The sequence below is a fragment of the Castanea sativa genome, chromosome 1 (assembly GCF_040712315.1).
Source record: "Castanea sativa cultivar Marrone di Chiusa Pesio chromosome 1, ASM4071231v1".
Classification (NCBI taxonomy): Eukaryota; Viridiplantae; Streptophyta; class Magnoliopsida; order Fagales; family Fagaceae; genus Castanea; species Castanea sativa.
This window is the reverse complement of record NC_134013.1, coordinates 44,750,853-44,769,452: the sequence shown is the minus strand read 5'-3', so window position 1 is coordinate 44,769,452 and position 18,600 is coordinate 44,750,853. Positions and strand designations below refer to the sequence as shown.

Here is an 18,600-nt window from a genome sequence, read left to right as displayed (position 1 = left end):
TTTTTTTTTTTTTTTTTAGATTCACAAACTTTACAAACTTAATTGCCTTTGTGCGTAGAAGTGTATAAAAATATAAATTTTTTTTTTGAGATTCACAAGCTTTACAACTTAATTGCCTTTGTGCGTAGAAGTGTATAAAAATATAAAATTTTTATGTAAGACTAGATTTTTGCCATTGTGTGTAGTAAGACTAGGTTGTTCCTGTTAAAGTTATTTTTAGTAATTAACAAAGTTAGTAATAATTTTATCCAAAAAGTAGTAATTAAATTCTAAAATATTTTGGTGACTCCGTACTGGGGAAGAATAGTGTTGTCCTCTTTTTTTTTTTTTGTGTGTGTGTGTGGCGGTTTTTTGCCCTAATTGACACAAAAATCCTATACAGTATTCAGAAAGTGTATATCCCGTTTTGAAGTTTGTGATAATGGAGTATTATTTTTGATAAATTACTCTTATTTTTAGTATACTGTAAGTTAGGTTTTTATTTATTTATTTGGGAGAAGGTAAATTGAATTTAAAAATCTTTAAAAAACAACTACATATTTTTTTGCAACGACCCCCGCTAAAATATATGTATGGATGGCCTCTTGGTTGATTTGTTAAATGAAAAGTTAATGTCATCTGATAATAGTAATCTATCCAACTTGCAATATAAAATATGAATATTATTTGAACAATGGTGCAAAATCACCTGAAGTCAGTTCTTTTTTTTTTTTTTTGATGTGAAACCAACAACTTTATTAAGTTCTGATTCAAAATATTATAGTAGAAAATAACTTTATTGTTCCGTATAACCTTTTAACTAGTTGTTACAATATTAATTAATTAAATTCAAGATATGACTTATCATTTATGTGAGTAGAAATGGTATATATTTATTATAATTTTGAAGTATTCTATAATTTTTCTTAATTTATAATATAATTATTTTGTTAAAAGAGAATTTCAATTAGAACAGAATTCACAATTAAGTATAAATTAGTTCAGAAAAAGTAGTGCCCAAGCTGGCCATCAAAAACTTGTTTACAACAAAATAAGGAGAATACAAAAGATTCTATAATCCTGTTTCCCATCTTAATTGCGTGCAGCAAGAATTGACCTCTTTTAATTTGAAATTAAATGTTTCCATTGAAAATGCTATAAAATATTAATTGAAGATTGTTAGCAACAATTTGATAGTCGAAAGATGAAGAATTTGAACCCTGGATATTTTTATCAAAGACACCAAATAATTGTGAGTTGAACACTTAAACTATCAGACTCTTGCTCACAGTATATCATATTTCTTATATATATAATATAAAATAACCACATACTAAATTTATGCATTTTTCAAAATTTTGATTCGAGAATATTATATATCAATGTATAAGACCGTTCAAACATCTTATCTTCTATAAATGAATGGTGTATAAAAAAGTTCTATAATCATTGGTTTGTTATTTATCATGTAGGGTCATGATTGTATAAATCTCTAAGAAAAAAATGATTATACATGTCTTAACTTTTACAAGAGCTATGTTTCTTGATAAAATAATAATAATAATAATAATAATTAGACAAAAAAAGTAAAACCGTAGAATAAAAAACCGAATTATGATGTATATACAAATCCTAACAAGTAAGAGAAGAGCAGTAAAATTGAATATTCTCAAAAAAAAAAATGCTGAGATGGAATTAACAAGTTTGTTATTTGGAGATTGTAAATCAAATGCTATTGTATAATAGCAAAAACAAAATTAACAAAGAGAAACTATAATAATTAATATAATTATTTGTTGTTGTTGTTGTTGCGGTAAATAAAATTGGGAAGTAGTACTTGGAAGTAGGAATAGCCAAAAAGAGAGGGTTTTTGTTAAATGTGGAGGTATTTGTAGAAAAGGACAACTCACCTCACCTTCCAGTCCAGTATGTCAAGAACTCCTAAATAGCTTCCAATCTTTTTTGTTTTGTTCCTTTATTCTCTCTCTTAAAAAGAAAAAACAGAAAGAGGAATTAATTATGTTTCTCTATTTCTTAATTTTCAAAGAAGTAAAAGAAGAGAAGGATTGCTTGTTTGTTGTAACTTGCTAGTCTCGATTTCCTTCCTAGTTCCTAGTTAAATTGACGCCTCAGGCCTGTCATTCTCAGTTTTCCAAAAAACACAACATTCTCTGTTTCTTTAATTTCGCCTTTTGTTTCTTTCTTCCATAGCTTTCTTCTCTCCCATAAATTCTCATTCTTCAAATCCCATAAACTCTTTTTTCTGAAAAGCTATTCGATTCAATTGAATTCTAGCGTTTTCCTCTGTCTCTGCTCTAACATTGTGCAAGTTTCTGCTCGAGAAAATTGCTGCAAAAGCTTGTGTTTTTCTTCAATTATATGAAATTTCTGCAACTGGGTATTTGAAGAATTGCCGGAAAACTATGACAGAAGCTCCGATCGAGGCAGCATTGCCGGAATCATCGTCTTCAAGCTCTGTGGAGCAGAACCGACAATTCGCGCATCTCAGAGGTGTGCAGTGGCGTATCAATCTTGGGATTTTGCCTTCTTCTTCCATAGATGATCTTCGAAGGGTTACCGCTGATTCTCGGAGGAGGTAACTTTTGCTCAATCATTATCAATTTCCAAGATTTCTTCTGAATTTCTAACCCCCCCCCCCCTTCTGGATTTTTTTTTGATTGGGTTTAGCTTATATATATATATATATATATATATATATATATATTTTTTTTTTTTTTTTTTTTTTTTTTGTGTTGAAACTTGTTACTTTGTTTTCATGGTTACCAAATTTTGATTTCAATAATTGATGTATGTAAAAACACACACACGCGCGGGTATTAAAGGATTAAAAAAAAAAAAAAAAAAACCCTAATATTATAAGAAAGAAAGGGTTGATGAATTTCAATTGAGGGATAGAAGAAGCATATGGATATGGGTTTTTTTTTTTTTTTTGGTTTTAGACTGAAGAGTTAGTTAGGCAGGGTTCCAGTTTGATTCAGGATCGAGAATTCAGAGATTATGTTTTACAATAGCTTCTGGTTGTCTTTGTTTTGTATTTCTTAAAACAGTGCTACTTCGTTTTACTTTGTCTTATGATTAATTTTCTTCGTTGGGTTTTTATTTATTTATTTTTTTTTTAGGGGGAGGGTGGTTTTTGCTTTCAGAGATTTGTTTATAAGCTAGCACTTGTAGTTACATAGATGGTTAGAGATGATTCGTGGAAAACACATTCAGTCTTTTAGAGGGCTCTACCATCCACAAGGTTAATGGTTTGATATTTTGTTTTCTTAGACATGCGGTTTGGTGGTTTAACAAGGAAAATTCTGATGCCTGCCTAATGCTAATGGATAGTTGTAATCTTGAGTCCAATTGATAGAAATGCCTTGTTCTTGACAATCCTTTTAAACTTGATTTGTATATAGGTTCTGCAATTTGTCCTTTGTTAACTAGGATTGGCTGTAGTTTGAATAACTTAGTTGATCAAAACAAGGTCTGCTTTGATCTATGAATGTCAGAAGCACTCAATTTTGACAGAACTTCAAGTTTGGTTTGATTAAACTAAGGTTTGTAAAGCTATGAATCTCGGAAGGTCAGTTTTCACAAAATCTAAACTTTGGTTTGTTATCCAGCCATTTTAAGTGAATGCTTTTGAGAATTGACGCGACCATTTTAAAGTTTTGGATACGTCAAGCAAACAATTTTCTTAATGTTGTTTTCATTTTATTCAAGTTATAAGTCAATGGCAAAGCTGGAATTGAAAATATTGTTTGCTTGCTTCATAGTACAATGATAGTAGCCATCTTGGACCAAAATTTATTTGGACAGAGATGTTTCAGTGATGTCCGTCTTAGTTGTAAAAATTGGATTTTTTTTAATATTTCATTGTGCTTGGTCAGATATGCTGGTATGAGAAGGCGCCTTCTAGTTGATCCACATATTCCCAAGGATGGAAGTAATTCTCCTAACCTTGTCATGGACAATCCACTTTCGTTAAACCCAGGTAAACTTTCTTCTCTCTTTTTGGCACCCATCCATGTTTGATATATAATTTGTACTTGTACCTTGGGAATTAGTTATAAATCCATGCATTGTTAAAGCAATTTTTTTCCTGAATTTTTGCCTTAGTTCAGTTTTGAATATCAGAATATCGCTTTCTCCCTGAGTTAGCTCAGTGGCAGAGCGCACCTGTGATAATTGCATCGTTGTGCCTAGGTTGTGAGGGCTCTTAGCCACATGGATAGTTCTGGTGTTTATTTATCATTGTTATATATCTAGTACATAATTTATGTTAAGAAGCCAAATTTTCTATGCTTGCATCTTATTTTGCTTCTTGGTCATTCATGGAAGGAATTGCCTTTTTCTTCTTCTTCTTTTTAAATAAATTTTAGAATGCAGCCCCTGAGAAGATAGAGCAAATGGTAAAAGAATAAGAAATAGCAATCTCTTGGGTTTTTGTATAGATGTCGCCCAAACAGATTCCTTGGTGAGCTGGCTAGCTCCTTGTGGTTCAGTTTGACCGGTAATAAAATATAAAGAACAATATATTATTCTGTAAGATGGGTCAATGAGTTCTTGGGTAAGCTAGCTAGTTCTGAAGTGCTTGATGCTATCACTAATTTATGTTGGATTATGTCATTAATTCTGTGCAGATAGCACTTGGGGTCGCTTCTTTCGAAATGCTGAGCTAGAGAAAATGGTTGACCAGGATTTGTCACGTTTATATCCGGAACATGGGAGCTATTTCCAGACACCAGGATGCCAAGGCATGTTAAGACGAATCTTGCTCTTGTGGTGCCTTAGACATCCTGAGTATGGTTACAGACAAGGTAAATTGCTCATGTCAAAGCAATCTTTATTGGAAATAGTTTTATATTTCATTATGTCCTAATTGAGTTGTGTGATAGATAGTGTGTTCCAAGAGGTCGTATATTATGCTAAGACCCTTATAACTCAACTGACACCTTCTGGAGTTTCCAACGGAGACATCTAGGGTTCAACTCTCTCTCCCCCATTGTAGCCATAAAAAGAAGTCGTGTACAGGAATTATGATACGATTTGCAACTACAATATTATCAAGAATGCATTTTTTATTTGGAAGTACCTAGCCGTATGCAGCCCTCTGTTTTTTTTCCCCTGAAAATTTAAATGCTGAGGGAAGGAGGTTGCACAATAGGCAAGGTGAAAAAATCTAGGGGGATATGGTCCTTCAAAGTTTAAACCCCACTCTACAGTGCATGGCATGCATATAATTCGGCGACAAATCACTACCACAAATGCAATTGATACAGGTTCACACACTCTGCCGTTGTAAAGCACTTGGAATAAGATGCCACCTATCAAGTGGGAAAAGTTTGTGGTTTCTGACTTTGTGATGTCCCTCAATGATATGCATTGAAGTACCGGTAGGACCAAAAGAGCTCATATACGATATTTTCCTTTCTATAAATAAGAAAATATCTTTCATTATTTTCTTTTTACCTGGCAAATCCATTAACCTTTCCATCAACATATTTGTACTGGTGGTCTGGTTTTCCTTGAATATTTTGATCAGTATGGAGAAAATTGTATGCCTGTGAACCTCGATGTGTGTGTGTGTGTTTTTTTTTTCTTGTTAATTTTTTCTTGTAAGGTGCTACTTGATCCTCTTCAAAAAGGAAAGAGAAAAGGGGGAAAAACCTAAATATTACTAGAATATATATATATATATTCTTTTCCATTTGCATCCATGAAACAACTTATTCTGGATGTAGATTTAGAAATATTATCAATGAAAAATGGTTGGGCCATTAATTATTTAGACTTGGCATTCATTTGTTTTATGATGTCCAACTCAAATGCCGTAAGGTTTTCTTGGAGTGTCTTTTTTGGTGATAAGTAAAGCCCAAGTGAGATTTTATTCTGCACTCACTATGCCCTCTAAGGCCCAAATTATGTGGAAGTTTATTTTCAGAAATTTTTTAATATCATCCTTCTTTCTGGTGTTCTTTATAGGAATGCATGAACTATTGGCTCCCCTGTTGTACGTTCTTCAAGTTGATGTGGAACATCTTTCTCAAGTTAGAAAGCTTTACGAAGATCAGTTCACTGACAAATTTGATGACCTATCATTTCTTGATAACGATCTTACATATAATTTTGATTTTAAAAAGTCTCCAGATATTATGGAAGATGAGAATGGGTCACATGGAAATGTGACAAAAGTTAGGAGTCTTGATGAGCTTGATCCTGAGATACAGACCATTGTGTTACTGAGTGATGCTTATGGGGCTGAAGGTGAACTGGGTATTGTCTTATCTGAGAAATTTATGGAGCATGATGCATTTTGCATGTTGGATGCTTTGATGAGTGGGGCCCATGGCTCAGTTGCAATGGCAGATTTCTTCTCTCCCACTCCTGCAGGTGGGTCTTACACTGGTTTACCTCCTGTCCTTGAAGCATCTGCGGCATTATACCACCTGCTATCTCTTGTTGACTCCTCTCTACACAGCCACCTTGTTGAGCTTGGGGTTGAACCGCAGTACTTTGCACTTCGCTGGTTACGGGTTTTATTTGGACGTGAATTTTCACTTGAAGACTTGTTGATAATTTGGGACGAGATATTTGCATCAGATAATAGTATATTAGACAAAGTTGCTGAGGATGACACCATGTCCAGCTTTGGGGTCCTTAATTCACCTCGTGGAGCATTTATTTCAGCCATGGCAGTTTCAATGTTACTTTATTTGAGATCTTCCCTACTTGCAACTGAACATGCTACTTCTTGCCTTCAGAGATTGCTAAACTTTCCAGAGGCTGTAAATTTAAAGAAACTGATAGAAAAGGCAAAATCCTTGCAGGCTCTTGCACTGAGTGCTAATATGTCATCCTCATCTTCTTCACTTGGTGGGGCTTTAAACCAGAGTAAATCAGCAGCTGTAAGAGGTCATAGCCTATCATTCGATTCTGTTTCTCCAAAAACTCCTTTAAATCTGGTACCTGAGAGCTACTGGGAAGAGAAGTGGAGAGTTCTACACAAGGCTGAAGAACTTGAGAAAAGTGATTCAACAAAACAAGTTCAAACTCCAAAAAGAGGTTGGACAGAAAAAGTAAGATTGAGTCTCTCCCGAACAGGATCATCTCCTGCAAAGGTTGAGAGTGGCAAAAAGGATAGCAATTCATCTGTTAAACGAAGTTTGTTAGAAGATCTTTCTCGAGAACTTGGCTCAGATGAAGACACTGAGAAAGCACACTGTGATGAAGTTTTAAGCCAGAAAAACAGTGTGTGTGTAGAAGTTGAGGTGGAGGGACAAGATGGTGGCAAGAAGGAAATTACTTGCACTGCTGAGGGGAGTTTGAGTGGGAATGCTGGAAGTGAAGAAAACTTGTCTGTATATTCAGACCCAACAAGTTCTCTTAATGGGGCTAATGAACAAGAAAATGACTCCGAAAAAAGTAGTGTTGCATCAACTTCATCCCTTGAGGAAAGTGATGATCATTCCAGTACCATCCCAGATGAATCACCTCTTCCAGTTTCTGATAAACCCGAGGATGTCTTCCCAAAATCTGGATTGAATAATGATTCCATGGGAAATTCTTTGACGGTTCCAAAAGAGCGAAAGCTTCTTTCAGGTAAATTCCAGTGGTTTTGGAAGTTTGGGCGTAATGCTGCTGGTGAGGGTATGTCTGAGAAAGGAGGAGGTACCTTTGAGGCTACAAAATCTGCCAACTGTGATGACCAGAACAATACTGCTGGCTTTCTAGTTGCTAATGCTTCTTGTAACTCTTCTATTAGTGGCAAAGGAGACGCTACAGACCAGAACGTGATGGGTACTTTGAGGAATCTTGGACAGTCTATGCTTGACCATATTCAGGTAACATTATGACTTCTGTTATCCTAGAAATATTTAAAGGGAACTGCTTTAAATTTTGAGGGTAATGATTCTCTGTGGGCTAGTTGGGATGCCTTCGGAATATATCTTATAATTTCTCATTAAACAAATGGGAATCAATGTAGGGTACATATTAGATCATTGTTTTTTATTTTCATTACAGGATACATACTGAATCAAATGAATATATGGGTCACTTCTAAACTTATGGAGTTTCATGGTTTCATTCCCCAATTGCTTCCCACATTTTTTAGGTGCCTTTAGAAATATTGTGGCTTGAAGATTTTTCTACACCATTAAAATATTACTCTCTCTCTCTCTCTCTCTCTCGGTGTGGTAAACTGATTAGTTTGTGTGTCAGGTAATTGAGACTGTTTTCCAGCAAGATCGGGGTCAAGTGGGATCATTGGAGAACTTATCTAAAAATGGTTTAGTTGGAAAAGGACAAGTTACAGCCATGGCAGCTCTCAAGGAGTTACGGAAAATCAGCAATCTTTTATCTGAGATGTGAGGTTGGTTTTATTTACATTGAGCTGTATATACCTTTTGTAATTACTATTCTTTAGAGCTAAAATAAAATGAGTTCCTTCAGCTTCTTTCTTCCACATCCCCTGATAAATCTGAATTTTGGCGGGTTCTTGAGAGACCAATATGTATATATAGTGCTTTTGTAATAATTTCATAGATTAAATTGTCTTATGATTCTCAGTTGTTTAAGGACCTGAGTTCTAGTAAAATATGTTTCTTAACATTTTCTTATTCTTCTTTAGTATGCCATGATAATGTTGGCGCCCACATATCTGGCTATTTTATAAGATGCACTTTTCTGAGAGAGAGAGAGAGAGAGAGAGAGCGAGAGTAAAACTGCAGTAGAGCCACGGCACCCAACTAATTACAATTTGCAGGTTAAATGTCATTGAAGATTTTGTGCCAGTCGAGATCACTTGATCCTTCACTTTATTCATCCAAAAAAGAAAAAAGAAATAGTTGTGACTTGTGAGGTACACACTACACATTGTTTTACAGGTGTTACATCTGTTCAACCATCAGCTACAAAATATGGTGCTAACTGGGACGATGGGACATGATTCTTTTGTAAAACGTAATATATCTTTGGCAAGAAAGGACTTGATCCTAAATTCTTTATTTCTTTTTTATTTTATTTTTTTTCTCAAACCGGAGTTGAGTTCTTCAAAGCCGATCAAATGGTAAACATACTGACCCGAATGCCCACATGGGACCAGGGGAGGAGATATTCATAGCTTTTTAATTAGTACTTCATGGTGTTTTTCAACAGAAACGTTGACAGTTCAAGTCCCCTCCCTCAAGCTATCGGATTATTAAAAATATATATACTATGATATAGCATGGTACAAATCTTTGGCTTCAAACATGGCAAATGTATATCTAACATGTTATAAACATGGAACTGTTTCACTTCTTAGATTTCAAACGGATTTTGAATACAATTCTTATAGATTGTATCAAGATAGGAGGGAACTGACCATTGAAGTAAAAGGAAGCGAGGCAAATAAATTGTACAGCAAAACGTGAGTACAATTTGACAAAGAAATCATATGGTTGAATTTATCCTTCTTGTTGAAAATGATAATATTGTTCATACTACATTAATCAATACAGTAATATGATTGAATTTAGTTAAGAAGTCTAACCGGATTAATAAAATATTTAGAGTTTTATTTCATTAGGTAAAAGCTTAGGAATACTTCCTTGAGTGTAGGAGTTAGATCTCTCACTGGATTGCCCAAGAGCCTCGTAGTTCAATCAAAATCTTTAGAAGATTCTAACAAAGAAATACAGCATTCAAATCCCCTCTCCTGCATCTTTAGAATTTTTAGAGTTACTCTAGCACATAATTTTTAAAATCCTATCCATATTGATGTACCACATCATTACTATTTGTACAATCTTTAATATTTTCTAAAATAATTTTTAACAAAATCAAAATCTATTTCTTTGAGATAGATGAATAAGATTTTAAAAACGTTTTAGAAGAGTTATTATTCAAAGTTGCAGAGGATTCTAATCCTCACACTTGTGCATTGTTTCTTTGATTTTTGAAAATATTAGTAGCTGGTTGCCTGATTTGTAAAGTATACAAAATAATATTCAAGAGTTACAGTTCCACTTTTATTGAATGTGAGTAGGGACAAAGGGTTCTATGGATACAACAAAATTTCATAACATTTTCATAAGAAGCTAAGATTTTTACTTCTAGTGCAACTAAGGTTGTCAAAATCGGGATTCTACGTAATTTGTGGGAGGTAAGTGGGATCGTAAATCGAAGAATCGGATTGTGGATTGTAAAATCCTACAAATTTTCAGATTTAAGGCAAAAAACACATTGATAATGACTTTTTATGTTGAATAATCATGTAAATTGTGAACTTATCCATAAAAAAACAAATAGTTTTGCATCATATGATGCAATTTGCATGTCATACATCGCTACGCTTATATTATTGAAACAAATAAATTTAAGTTTTGACCCAATGTATCTAAAAAGTTCAATAAATGTTTAATTAGTGTTGATGCCCCACTTTTGACAAAAGGCCCAATAGTAGACGAAGCTCAACAATATGAACAAGATGGGGAGAGAAAATAGTAAAGTAAGGCCCAGTAGGCTGGAATGGCAGGAATAATGGTCAATAGACTCACAAGAATAATAAGCAGTAAAGAAGAAGCAAATGAACTGAGGAAGCTCAAGGAATAAAGTATTAAACTCATGGGAATAATAAGAGGTAAAGAGGAAGTGAACTGGCCGAGGAAGCCCAAGATATGAATTTGTAAATTCATTGGGTTGGCTTGAAAGCTAATAAGCCCTGAAAAGAAATGAGAGGTAAAGATGTAGTAATTGGGCTGAGGAAGCCCAAAGGATTTAGCAAAAGCTCATGGGTAAAAGAGGTAAAGAAGAAGCAAATGGGTCGAGGAAGTTCGAGGAATGAAATGGGTTGGCACAGTAGGAATGTTGGCCAATAAAGCCCAAAAGAGGTAAGGATGTGGGAAATAGGCTGGTACAGTAGGAATGCTGGCTAGAAAAGCCCAAAAGAGGTAAAGGCATAGAAAGTAGACTGGCAAGAGCATTAGCCCAAAATCCCACAGGTAACAAAGGAATGAAAGAGAGATGATGATATGACAGGAACAATGTAGCGTCATGACAGGATCCCTAGCCAAGAGGCCCACAAACACAGGAAGGAAGCTGGGCTAGGCAGGAAGGAAATGGCCTGCACCCAAGCAATACCCAGTCCAAAGAAGAGATGGAAAGCAGAAAATGTGAACCCAAAGGCCTATGTACCTTTCACGCTGCAAGAGTTAAACCCTTACTAGAACATATAGTAGAATCAGACAAATATGGAGGCAATAGCAAAGGCGTGAAGACCAAAAAAGGAAGGGATTAAGACGGAAGTGGAGCATACACATAGGACCCAAGCACCATCTACTTATACCCAGCCAATACATGGGAGGTGGGCCATGGGTCAAGGGTATGAAAGGGTGTGGTCTGGTGATTGGGAGAAAAGGGAAGTCTATTTTGGGGTTCCTACTTAAACTTCTTTGGGGAGAAATGTCCTACTAGGATGACATCTTACCCAAAGGAAATAAGTATGAGCTGGAATCACTAGATGCATGCCATAGAGGTAGGTGGGGGAAAGGATAGCCCTTATCCGAATGAGAATAGTAAGAGACAAAACAAGCCATTTTTGTCTAGGAGTTTGGCATGGCACAGCCAGCATAGTGTAAGGGTAGTGGCTGGACAACCGGAAGGCCAATGGGCAATCTTGGAAGGACACCCCCAACGAGCCAAAAATGGTTAAGAGGTAAAATGGTAAACCCTGTCATGGAAGGTAGTATAAAGGGCCATAGTTGTGAATAGTGAAAGGAGGAACAACAATGGCAAGAATTAGAGATAGAGCAAGAAAGAAGAAAGAGAGAAAAGAAAAACACAGAAATCAAAGAAAAACATGAGTGATAGGAATAAAGGCATGCATCAATAGGGTACCCATTTCTCCCCCTCTTGACAGACCCACTCTCTGAAGTTAAAAATAGAGTTTAAGCCATCTAGGTCCTTTCTCCAAAGTGTGTAATCTCTATAGCAAAAGCCTTCTCTGAGGTTACCCATGTTGGAGATCGATTCCCTTTTTGGACTTGTGTTTGCTAAAAAATTAAGCCCATTTCTTTAGGCAGACGAGCTCTACTTTTGTGTTGATGAATAATTTATTTGTTACCTTATAGCTAAACTATTTTTCGTAATTTTGCTATTCGTGGTTGCATTATTCTGCCACAACCTTGCTATTTTCCTTTGTTGTTATTTAGGCGTTAGTGATATTTGTAAAAAATATTTTAGCTATCTTGCCGTATTGTGTTCCTGCTGTGATATCTGTAACAATTATTCCTACCGTGAGCACGTTATAGATTCAAGACATCTGTCAAGGTGCTTCTATACTGAGATGGCCCAACTTGTGCATAAGCTGGCTTAAGGTGTGTTTCACTTAGGTTGGTCCTAATTGTTCTACCCTAGAATCACAGGCCACAGTGCAACAATGCAAAAGGCCTACCACATTTAAATTGACAACTTTATTAGGGAGTTGGGAAAATGAAAGGGAGAGCATATAGATCCCTCGCAAGTTATGCCCCCAAGATCAAAGACAACGCGAAATATTAGTACTGTGCCATTGCATGCTGAATCAAGGGCAGCCATGCTGCACTAGCCTAACTAAGCAAAAGGTGATAATGGAGAAAAGGCTAGGCTGTAGCAGCAGCAAAGGATTCCCGCTGACAATACTAACTTCTTTATTGAAGTGTTGCAGTCTGTATAGCATTCCTAGTAGCAGCTGATGGAAGAAATTTTCTAGTTAAAGGTTGATAAGACTAAGGAGAAAGGAAGCCAACGTGACCTCGAGCATGTGGCAGACAAGGAAGAAACCCCTATAGGTGGTGGCCCGCAAAACAAAAAACATCGTTTCATTACGATGGCTGAAGTTGCAACACTTTTAGAGCAGGAAAAGGCCAAGACGTCCAAGGAGAGATTCTATGCATGAAGACCTCCCTATCCGCTAAGGATACTCAACAAGCTATATCCTGAGAGATATGAACTGTGAACTTTCGCACAGTATGATGGCAAAAGGGGAAGTGTTGTTGAGTACGTAAGTAAGTTTAATAACACCCTCAGTCCGTACGCAGTGGACGAGGACTTGTGTCTCCAAGAGTTTTTGAAATCCTATGTAACAGGGCATACACCTGGTACATTGGCTTGAAACCACGATCGATTTCGATGTGGGATGACATGGTAGATGTGTTTTGCACCAAGTATTTCCACAGAATGGAAACAGTAACACTTGCAACTTTGCAAGGAACTAAGTAGAAAAATGGTGAAGACCTAATGGAGTACATCAAGAGGTTTAAGGACATAGACCTCGATTTCTATGACCACTGTGAGGAGAAAACGTTGGTGGAAATGTGTATGGACAACATGATCATGGAGTATAGAGCTATCCTGGAAAACTTGGAAATCTCATAATTTGCATAGCAATTACAAAAAGCCTGAAAGACCACTTAAAAAGTCAGGCCTAGTTCTAACAAGCCCAAGGAACGGAGATCCACGCCACAAGCCATGACATGTTCACTGATGAGAAAAGGAGGAAGTCAGATAAAATGGAGTACGAGAACCCTCCGCCAATACCATGTACACTAAAGGAACTAGACGTACTCTTGGACAAATGGATCGCAGATGGGGTTTTCAAACCCATCCAAGTTTCTAGAGAACCCACTGAGGAAGAATGGAGGGACCCACGCTTCTGCCATCTGCATAATTATGTGCAACATCTTACCGCATAATGTTGGACACTTCACAGACTAGTGCATTGCAGAATCAGAGAGTGAACTCTTGAGTTGTCCCAACTAAAAGTGCAGAGAAACCCACTCCCGAATCAGAAGGGAAAGGAAGTAGCAGCAGTTGTTATTTGTGTAGATTCGGGAAAGGATGAAGAAGAGAGACCGACCCTGCCTGCCGCAACTATTACTACCTTATAGAAAAGCTCTCTATTCAAGAACTTGTTTGACCAACTAGAGCTCATGGCCAACGAACAAAGAATTGCCATGGAGGCTTTGGTAAGTATTACCTCAGAAGCAGGAGTAGAATGTCTCGTGGCAGAACCAGAGTTGATAAAGCTTTCCTGCAAGACACTAATGAGATTACTTTCAGTGGTGAGGACATGGAGGTAGGGTACTCAGACCATAAGAGACCCCTCTACTTGGCAGTCTCCATAAACCAATCCCCATCAAGAGATCCCTGGTTGATAATGGCGCTTTGGTGAATCTTATCCCACTCAATACAATACAAGAAGCAGGAATTTCAGAAAACAAGATTTTTGGGGATGTCCAATGGAAGTAATAGGGTTCAGAGGAAGAGGTGAGTATACTGTAGGCCACATATAGCTATGGCTGAAGGTGGGACCAATAGCCTTTTTGGCTCGTTTTCATGTGATAAAGACAGAAGTTTCCTATCCTATATTACTAGGAAGACCATGGTTGCACAAGCATCGTCTAGTTCCATCTACCTATCACCAATGTATGAAAGGGAGATTGAATGGCAGGATGATACGGATAGCAGTGAACCCATCACCATTCGAGCAAGCAGAAGCCTATTTAGTAGAAACCATGTTCTACGATGAATGGGCACTTTCTAGTGAAAGCTCAGTATCCAAACCACAAGGCACCTTTTTCCTCAAGTAGGACTACATCCAGGATGACCTAAAGCTTGACTTGAGAGAGCTGCTGATGCGGAAGAGAAAAGGAAAGAAACACCAACTTCAGAGCTAAGCGATATGCTACAATGTGTCAAAGTCCAAACACCTGACGGTAGGATAGTTTACAAATTATGAAGGTGCACGGGACCCACCTGTCGTATGCAAGGGGGTCCTAGAGGAGGGTCACAACATAAGAGCCTAGTACATTGTGTGGCCTAAGAAAGTTCAGAGGAAGAAAGCAACACAGAAAGTGAAAGAGGGATTGTGGTAGAAGAAGACACGCAAGTGATGGCAAAAGAAAAGCTAGAAGTAAGCTTGTCTATAGGTCGGGTTGGATCGGGTTTGTGTTTAACTTGCATTCGACTTGACCAGATCGGGTGGACGAAATTTGAACCCACCACCAACCGAGAGGATGATCGGATTGAGCAGGTTGGAACTGGTCACAAGCGAGGGGGGTCGGTTAGGGTAGAACGGCAAGGAGAAAAAATGGCCAAGATCTTTGAGGTCTCGTTAGATCCGACCCAATCTAGGCCATTTTCAACAAGGTCTTGGCTAGATTCGGCAAAATCTCACTGAGATCTTGACGAAAATAATCTAAATCGTGCTGGATCTACCAAATATCGCTGGAAGTTTTGTAGGTCAATTGGATCGGGTTGATTGGATTTTGGAGAAGGAAAACCAACATTCTGCCTGCCAAACTCGGGTTTTGGAGGAACAAACCCGTTGCCAACCCACCGTAGAAGTCGGTTCGGTCGGTGACGGGTCGTGTTCGGTTGGTAGTGGCGAGTTGGTCGGGTTGGCCGGGTTTCTAGACAGCCCTAGCTAGAATAGATTGACTTGGGCACGGACCCACAAAAGGCAAGACCAATTTCAATAAGCTTAAAGTTGTTAGAATAAGAAAAGGCAGAATTAATCCTGTAGTTGAAAGAATTCAGAGATGTCTTTGCATGAGACTACCACGAGATGCCTAGGCTAGACCCAGGGCTAGTGGTACATACTCTTAACATGAATCCCAAGGCTAGGCCTGTGGCTCAGCCTGCCAAAGTATTTCACACCGAAATAGAAAATCAAATAGTGAAGGAAGTACAAAACTTGCTAGAGGACAATTTCATCAAACACATCCAACACCCATGGTGGTTGTCTAACATTGTACTGGTGAAGAAGAAAAATGGGGAGATACAATGTTGTATTGATTTTAGAAATCTTAATCAAGTTTGCCCCAAGGACGAGTTCCCACTACCCAACATGGACTTGTTGATAGACTCCACCGCATGAAATGCCATGTTTTCCTTCATGGACGGGTTTAGTAGGTGCAACTAGATTTGAATGGCGCCATATGATGCGGAGAAAACTACTTTTAGGACCCTTATAGGAAATTTCTACTACACTGTGATGCCCTTTGGGCTAAAAAGTGCAGGTGCGACCTACCAACACACAATGACTGCTACATTTCACGACATGATGCACCATGAACTAGAAGACTATGTGGATGATACAGTGGTAAAATCAAGAAGGCAAGAAGATCATGTCAAAGTATTAAGAAAGGTATTCGAAAGGTGTAGACTTTTCAAGCTAAGAATGAATCCACTAAAGTGCGCTTTCAAAGTGTCTGCCGGAAAATTCCTAGGGTTTCTGGTCTACAGCAGAGGGATAGACGTAGACCCAGCCAAAGCAGTGGCAATAGCGACCATGAAGCCACCAGCCATTGTTAAGGAATTGAAGAGTTTTCTGGGAAAAGTTTCCAACATCAGGAGGTTCATCCTTGGTTTAGCATCAATCACTTCGGCTTTTACGAAGTTACTAAAGAAAGGACAAGGCTTTGAGTGGGGGGAAGTCAACCGGTAGCTTTTCGAAAGTTACAACAGATCATGATGAACCTCCCCACGGTACAAGCTCCAGTTCGCAAGAAACCATTACTGCTTTACCTAACTTCAAGCCCGTCTACCATTGGAGCTTTGATAGCCTAGGAGGACAGAGGTGGCGTTGAATAGTCAGTTTACTACATAAGTTGTGCCCTGAGGGAAAAGGAGACCTGGTATCCCAGAACGGAAGGGTATACCTGGTAATAGTCTATGCATTGCAAAGGCTACGCCATTATTTCCTGGCTTACAAGATACACTTAATGACGAAATCCCTTGCAATTAAAGATCTTCTTCAGCAACCCATTCTCTCCAGCAGAATATCTTAGTGGTTATTACAGTTGTCACAATATGACTTAAAGGTAGGAATACCCAAGGCGATAAAAAGTTAGACCATAGCGGACCCGTTAGCTTAGTTTTCAGAAGAAGAGGAATTCTCGCAAGACGATGAGGTACCAGGAGAGGTGGCTACAAAAGAAGTGGCCGAAGAACAGTGGGTCATGAAGTTCGATGATTCCTCTACAGCAAACTCAGGAGAAGCAGGGGTGGTTCTCTATCACAATGATGAAGAGATCGTGGCGCTCTCATTCAAATTAGATTTCCCATGTTTAAACAATACAGCAGAATACGAGGCCTACCTACCAAGGTTAGGAATAGCCCTCGAGATGAGGATCAAGCATTTAAAGGTGACAAGAGACTCCAATCTGTTGGTCTTCCAAGCTAAAGGGAGTTTTTCTTTAAAGGAACCATGTCTGGCCCCGTTGTGAGAGATCGCGAAAATTGGGGTGATCTCAAAAAAGAGATTTGGGTGCTTTGAATGACACCTCTCTTTTTGGGTAAGTGGTGTGGAGTCGCCATTTATTTTTTATACAAAAAAAATAAGAAAAAATAAATACAAATTACGTGATCAAAATACTTCATTGTCATTGATTGAATAAAAATAAATACAATCTTGGTAAATTGAACCTTACAAGGTTTTGAGTCCTAATTATAATCTATGCAAAAGAATACAAAACTTTTTGTCCTAGTTACAATCTTCCAAAATTAAAAAAAGAAAAAGAAAACAAGACACTAGTCTACCTATCCAAAAAATCTAAGTTCAAGGGCTAGATTATCGAATGGGAAGGTGTTAGACACCCATTTTGCCCAGCCAGAGTCTGGTGTTCTAAACTCTAATGACTTATATACCCTTTTTGCATGATATTGAATGATATGTTGAACATACATGACAAACACTTGACCAAGATTAACTCAAATAAATTTACCTTATGAATGTATCCTCTTCTTAGAAAAATTTAGATCTGTATTGTGAATTAAAAAATTAAGTTTTGTAAAGAAAAATCAGATCTGTTTTTATGTAGATTAAAAAAAAAAAGATTTGTAAAGAAAATCATATCGTTTTTATATAAAGAAAAGAACAATATTTTTGTTAAGAAAAAAGTTAGATCTGTTTTTGTGTAAAGTTAAAAAAAAAAAAAAGTGATTTTATCAAGAAAAATCATATCTGTTTTGAACAGTTAAAAAAATGATTTTTGGTTTATATAAAAAAAAAAAATCAAATCTGTTGTTGGACATAAAATAAAAAAGACTTTTTGAAAGAGGATTCACATTCATGAGATAAATTTTTTTTACATGCATTACATATTAAGAAAAAGAAAAGACTTCAACCTAATTTTTAATTTCTTCTTTTAAATTTCAAAATCTGCAATTGTGTCACAAAGAAAACTTTTTCTAAAAAAATTAGATCTGTATTTAATGAAAATAAAAATAAGTTTTTAGAGTTAAAAAATCATATCTGTATTTAATGAAAATACAAATAAGTTTTTAGAGTTAAAAAATCAGATCTGCATTTAATGAAAATACAAATAAGTCTTTAGAGTTAAAAAATCATATCTGGATTTAATGAAAATACAAATCAGTTTCAGAGTTAAAAAAAAAAAATCAGATTTGCATTTAATGAAAATACAGATTAGTTTTTTAGTTTAAAAAATCAGGTCTAAAAAATTCAGTTCAGTTTTTAGTTTAGAAAATCAGATCTGAAAAAATTAGATCAGTTTTTAGTTTAGAAAATCATATCTGAAAAATTCAGATTAGTTTTTGAGTTTCAAGAAAATCAAATCTGAAAAATTC

At 36.7% G+C, this 18,600-nt stretch overlaps 1 protein-coding gene across 1 annotated transcript; it reads left to right on the top strand.

Annotated features, from left to right (window-relative positions):
* Positions 1-1,842: 1,842 nt before the first annotated feature.
* On the top strand, positions 1,843-8,598 carry LOC142619890 (uncharacterized). Its single transcript, XM_075793243.1, has 5 exons — positions 1,843-2,575; positions 3,876-3,979; positions 4,629-4,805; positions 5,971-7,829; positions 8,209-8,598. Exons 1-5 carry the CDS (start codon positions 2,403-2,405, stop codon positions 8,356-8,358), a joined length of 2,463 nt encoding a protein of 820 aa, XP_075649358.1. The 5' UTR covers positions 1,843-2,402; the 3' UTR covers positions 8,359-8,598.
* Positions 8,599-18,600: the final 10,002 nt, after the last annotated feature.

Bases quoted from the DNA above. Each gene is read 5' to 3' on its own strand.
- LOC142619890 (XM_075793243.1), top strand. From the start codon at position 2,403: ATGACAGAAGCTCCGATCGAGGCAGCATTGCCGGAATCATCGTCTTCA. The intron at 4,806-5,970 runs GTAAATTGCTCA...TGTTCTTTATAG, and splicing joins TGAGTATGGTTACAGACAAG to GAATGCATGAACTATTGGCT. The intron at 7,830-8,208 runs GTAACATTATGA...TTTGTGTGTCAG, and splicing joins CTATGCTTGACCATATTCAG to GTAATTGAGACTGTTTTCCA.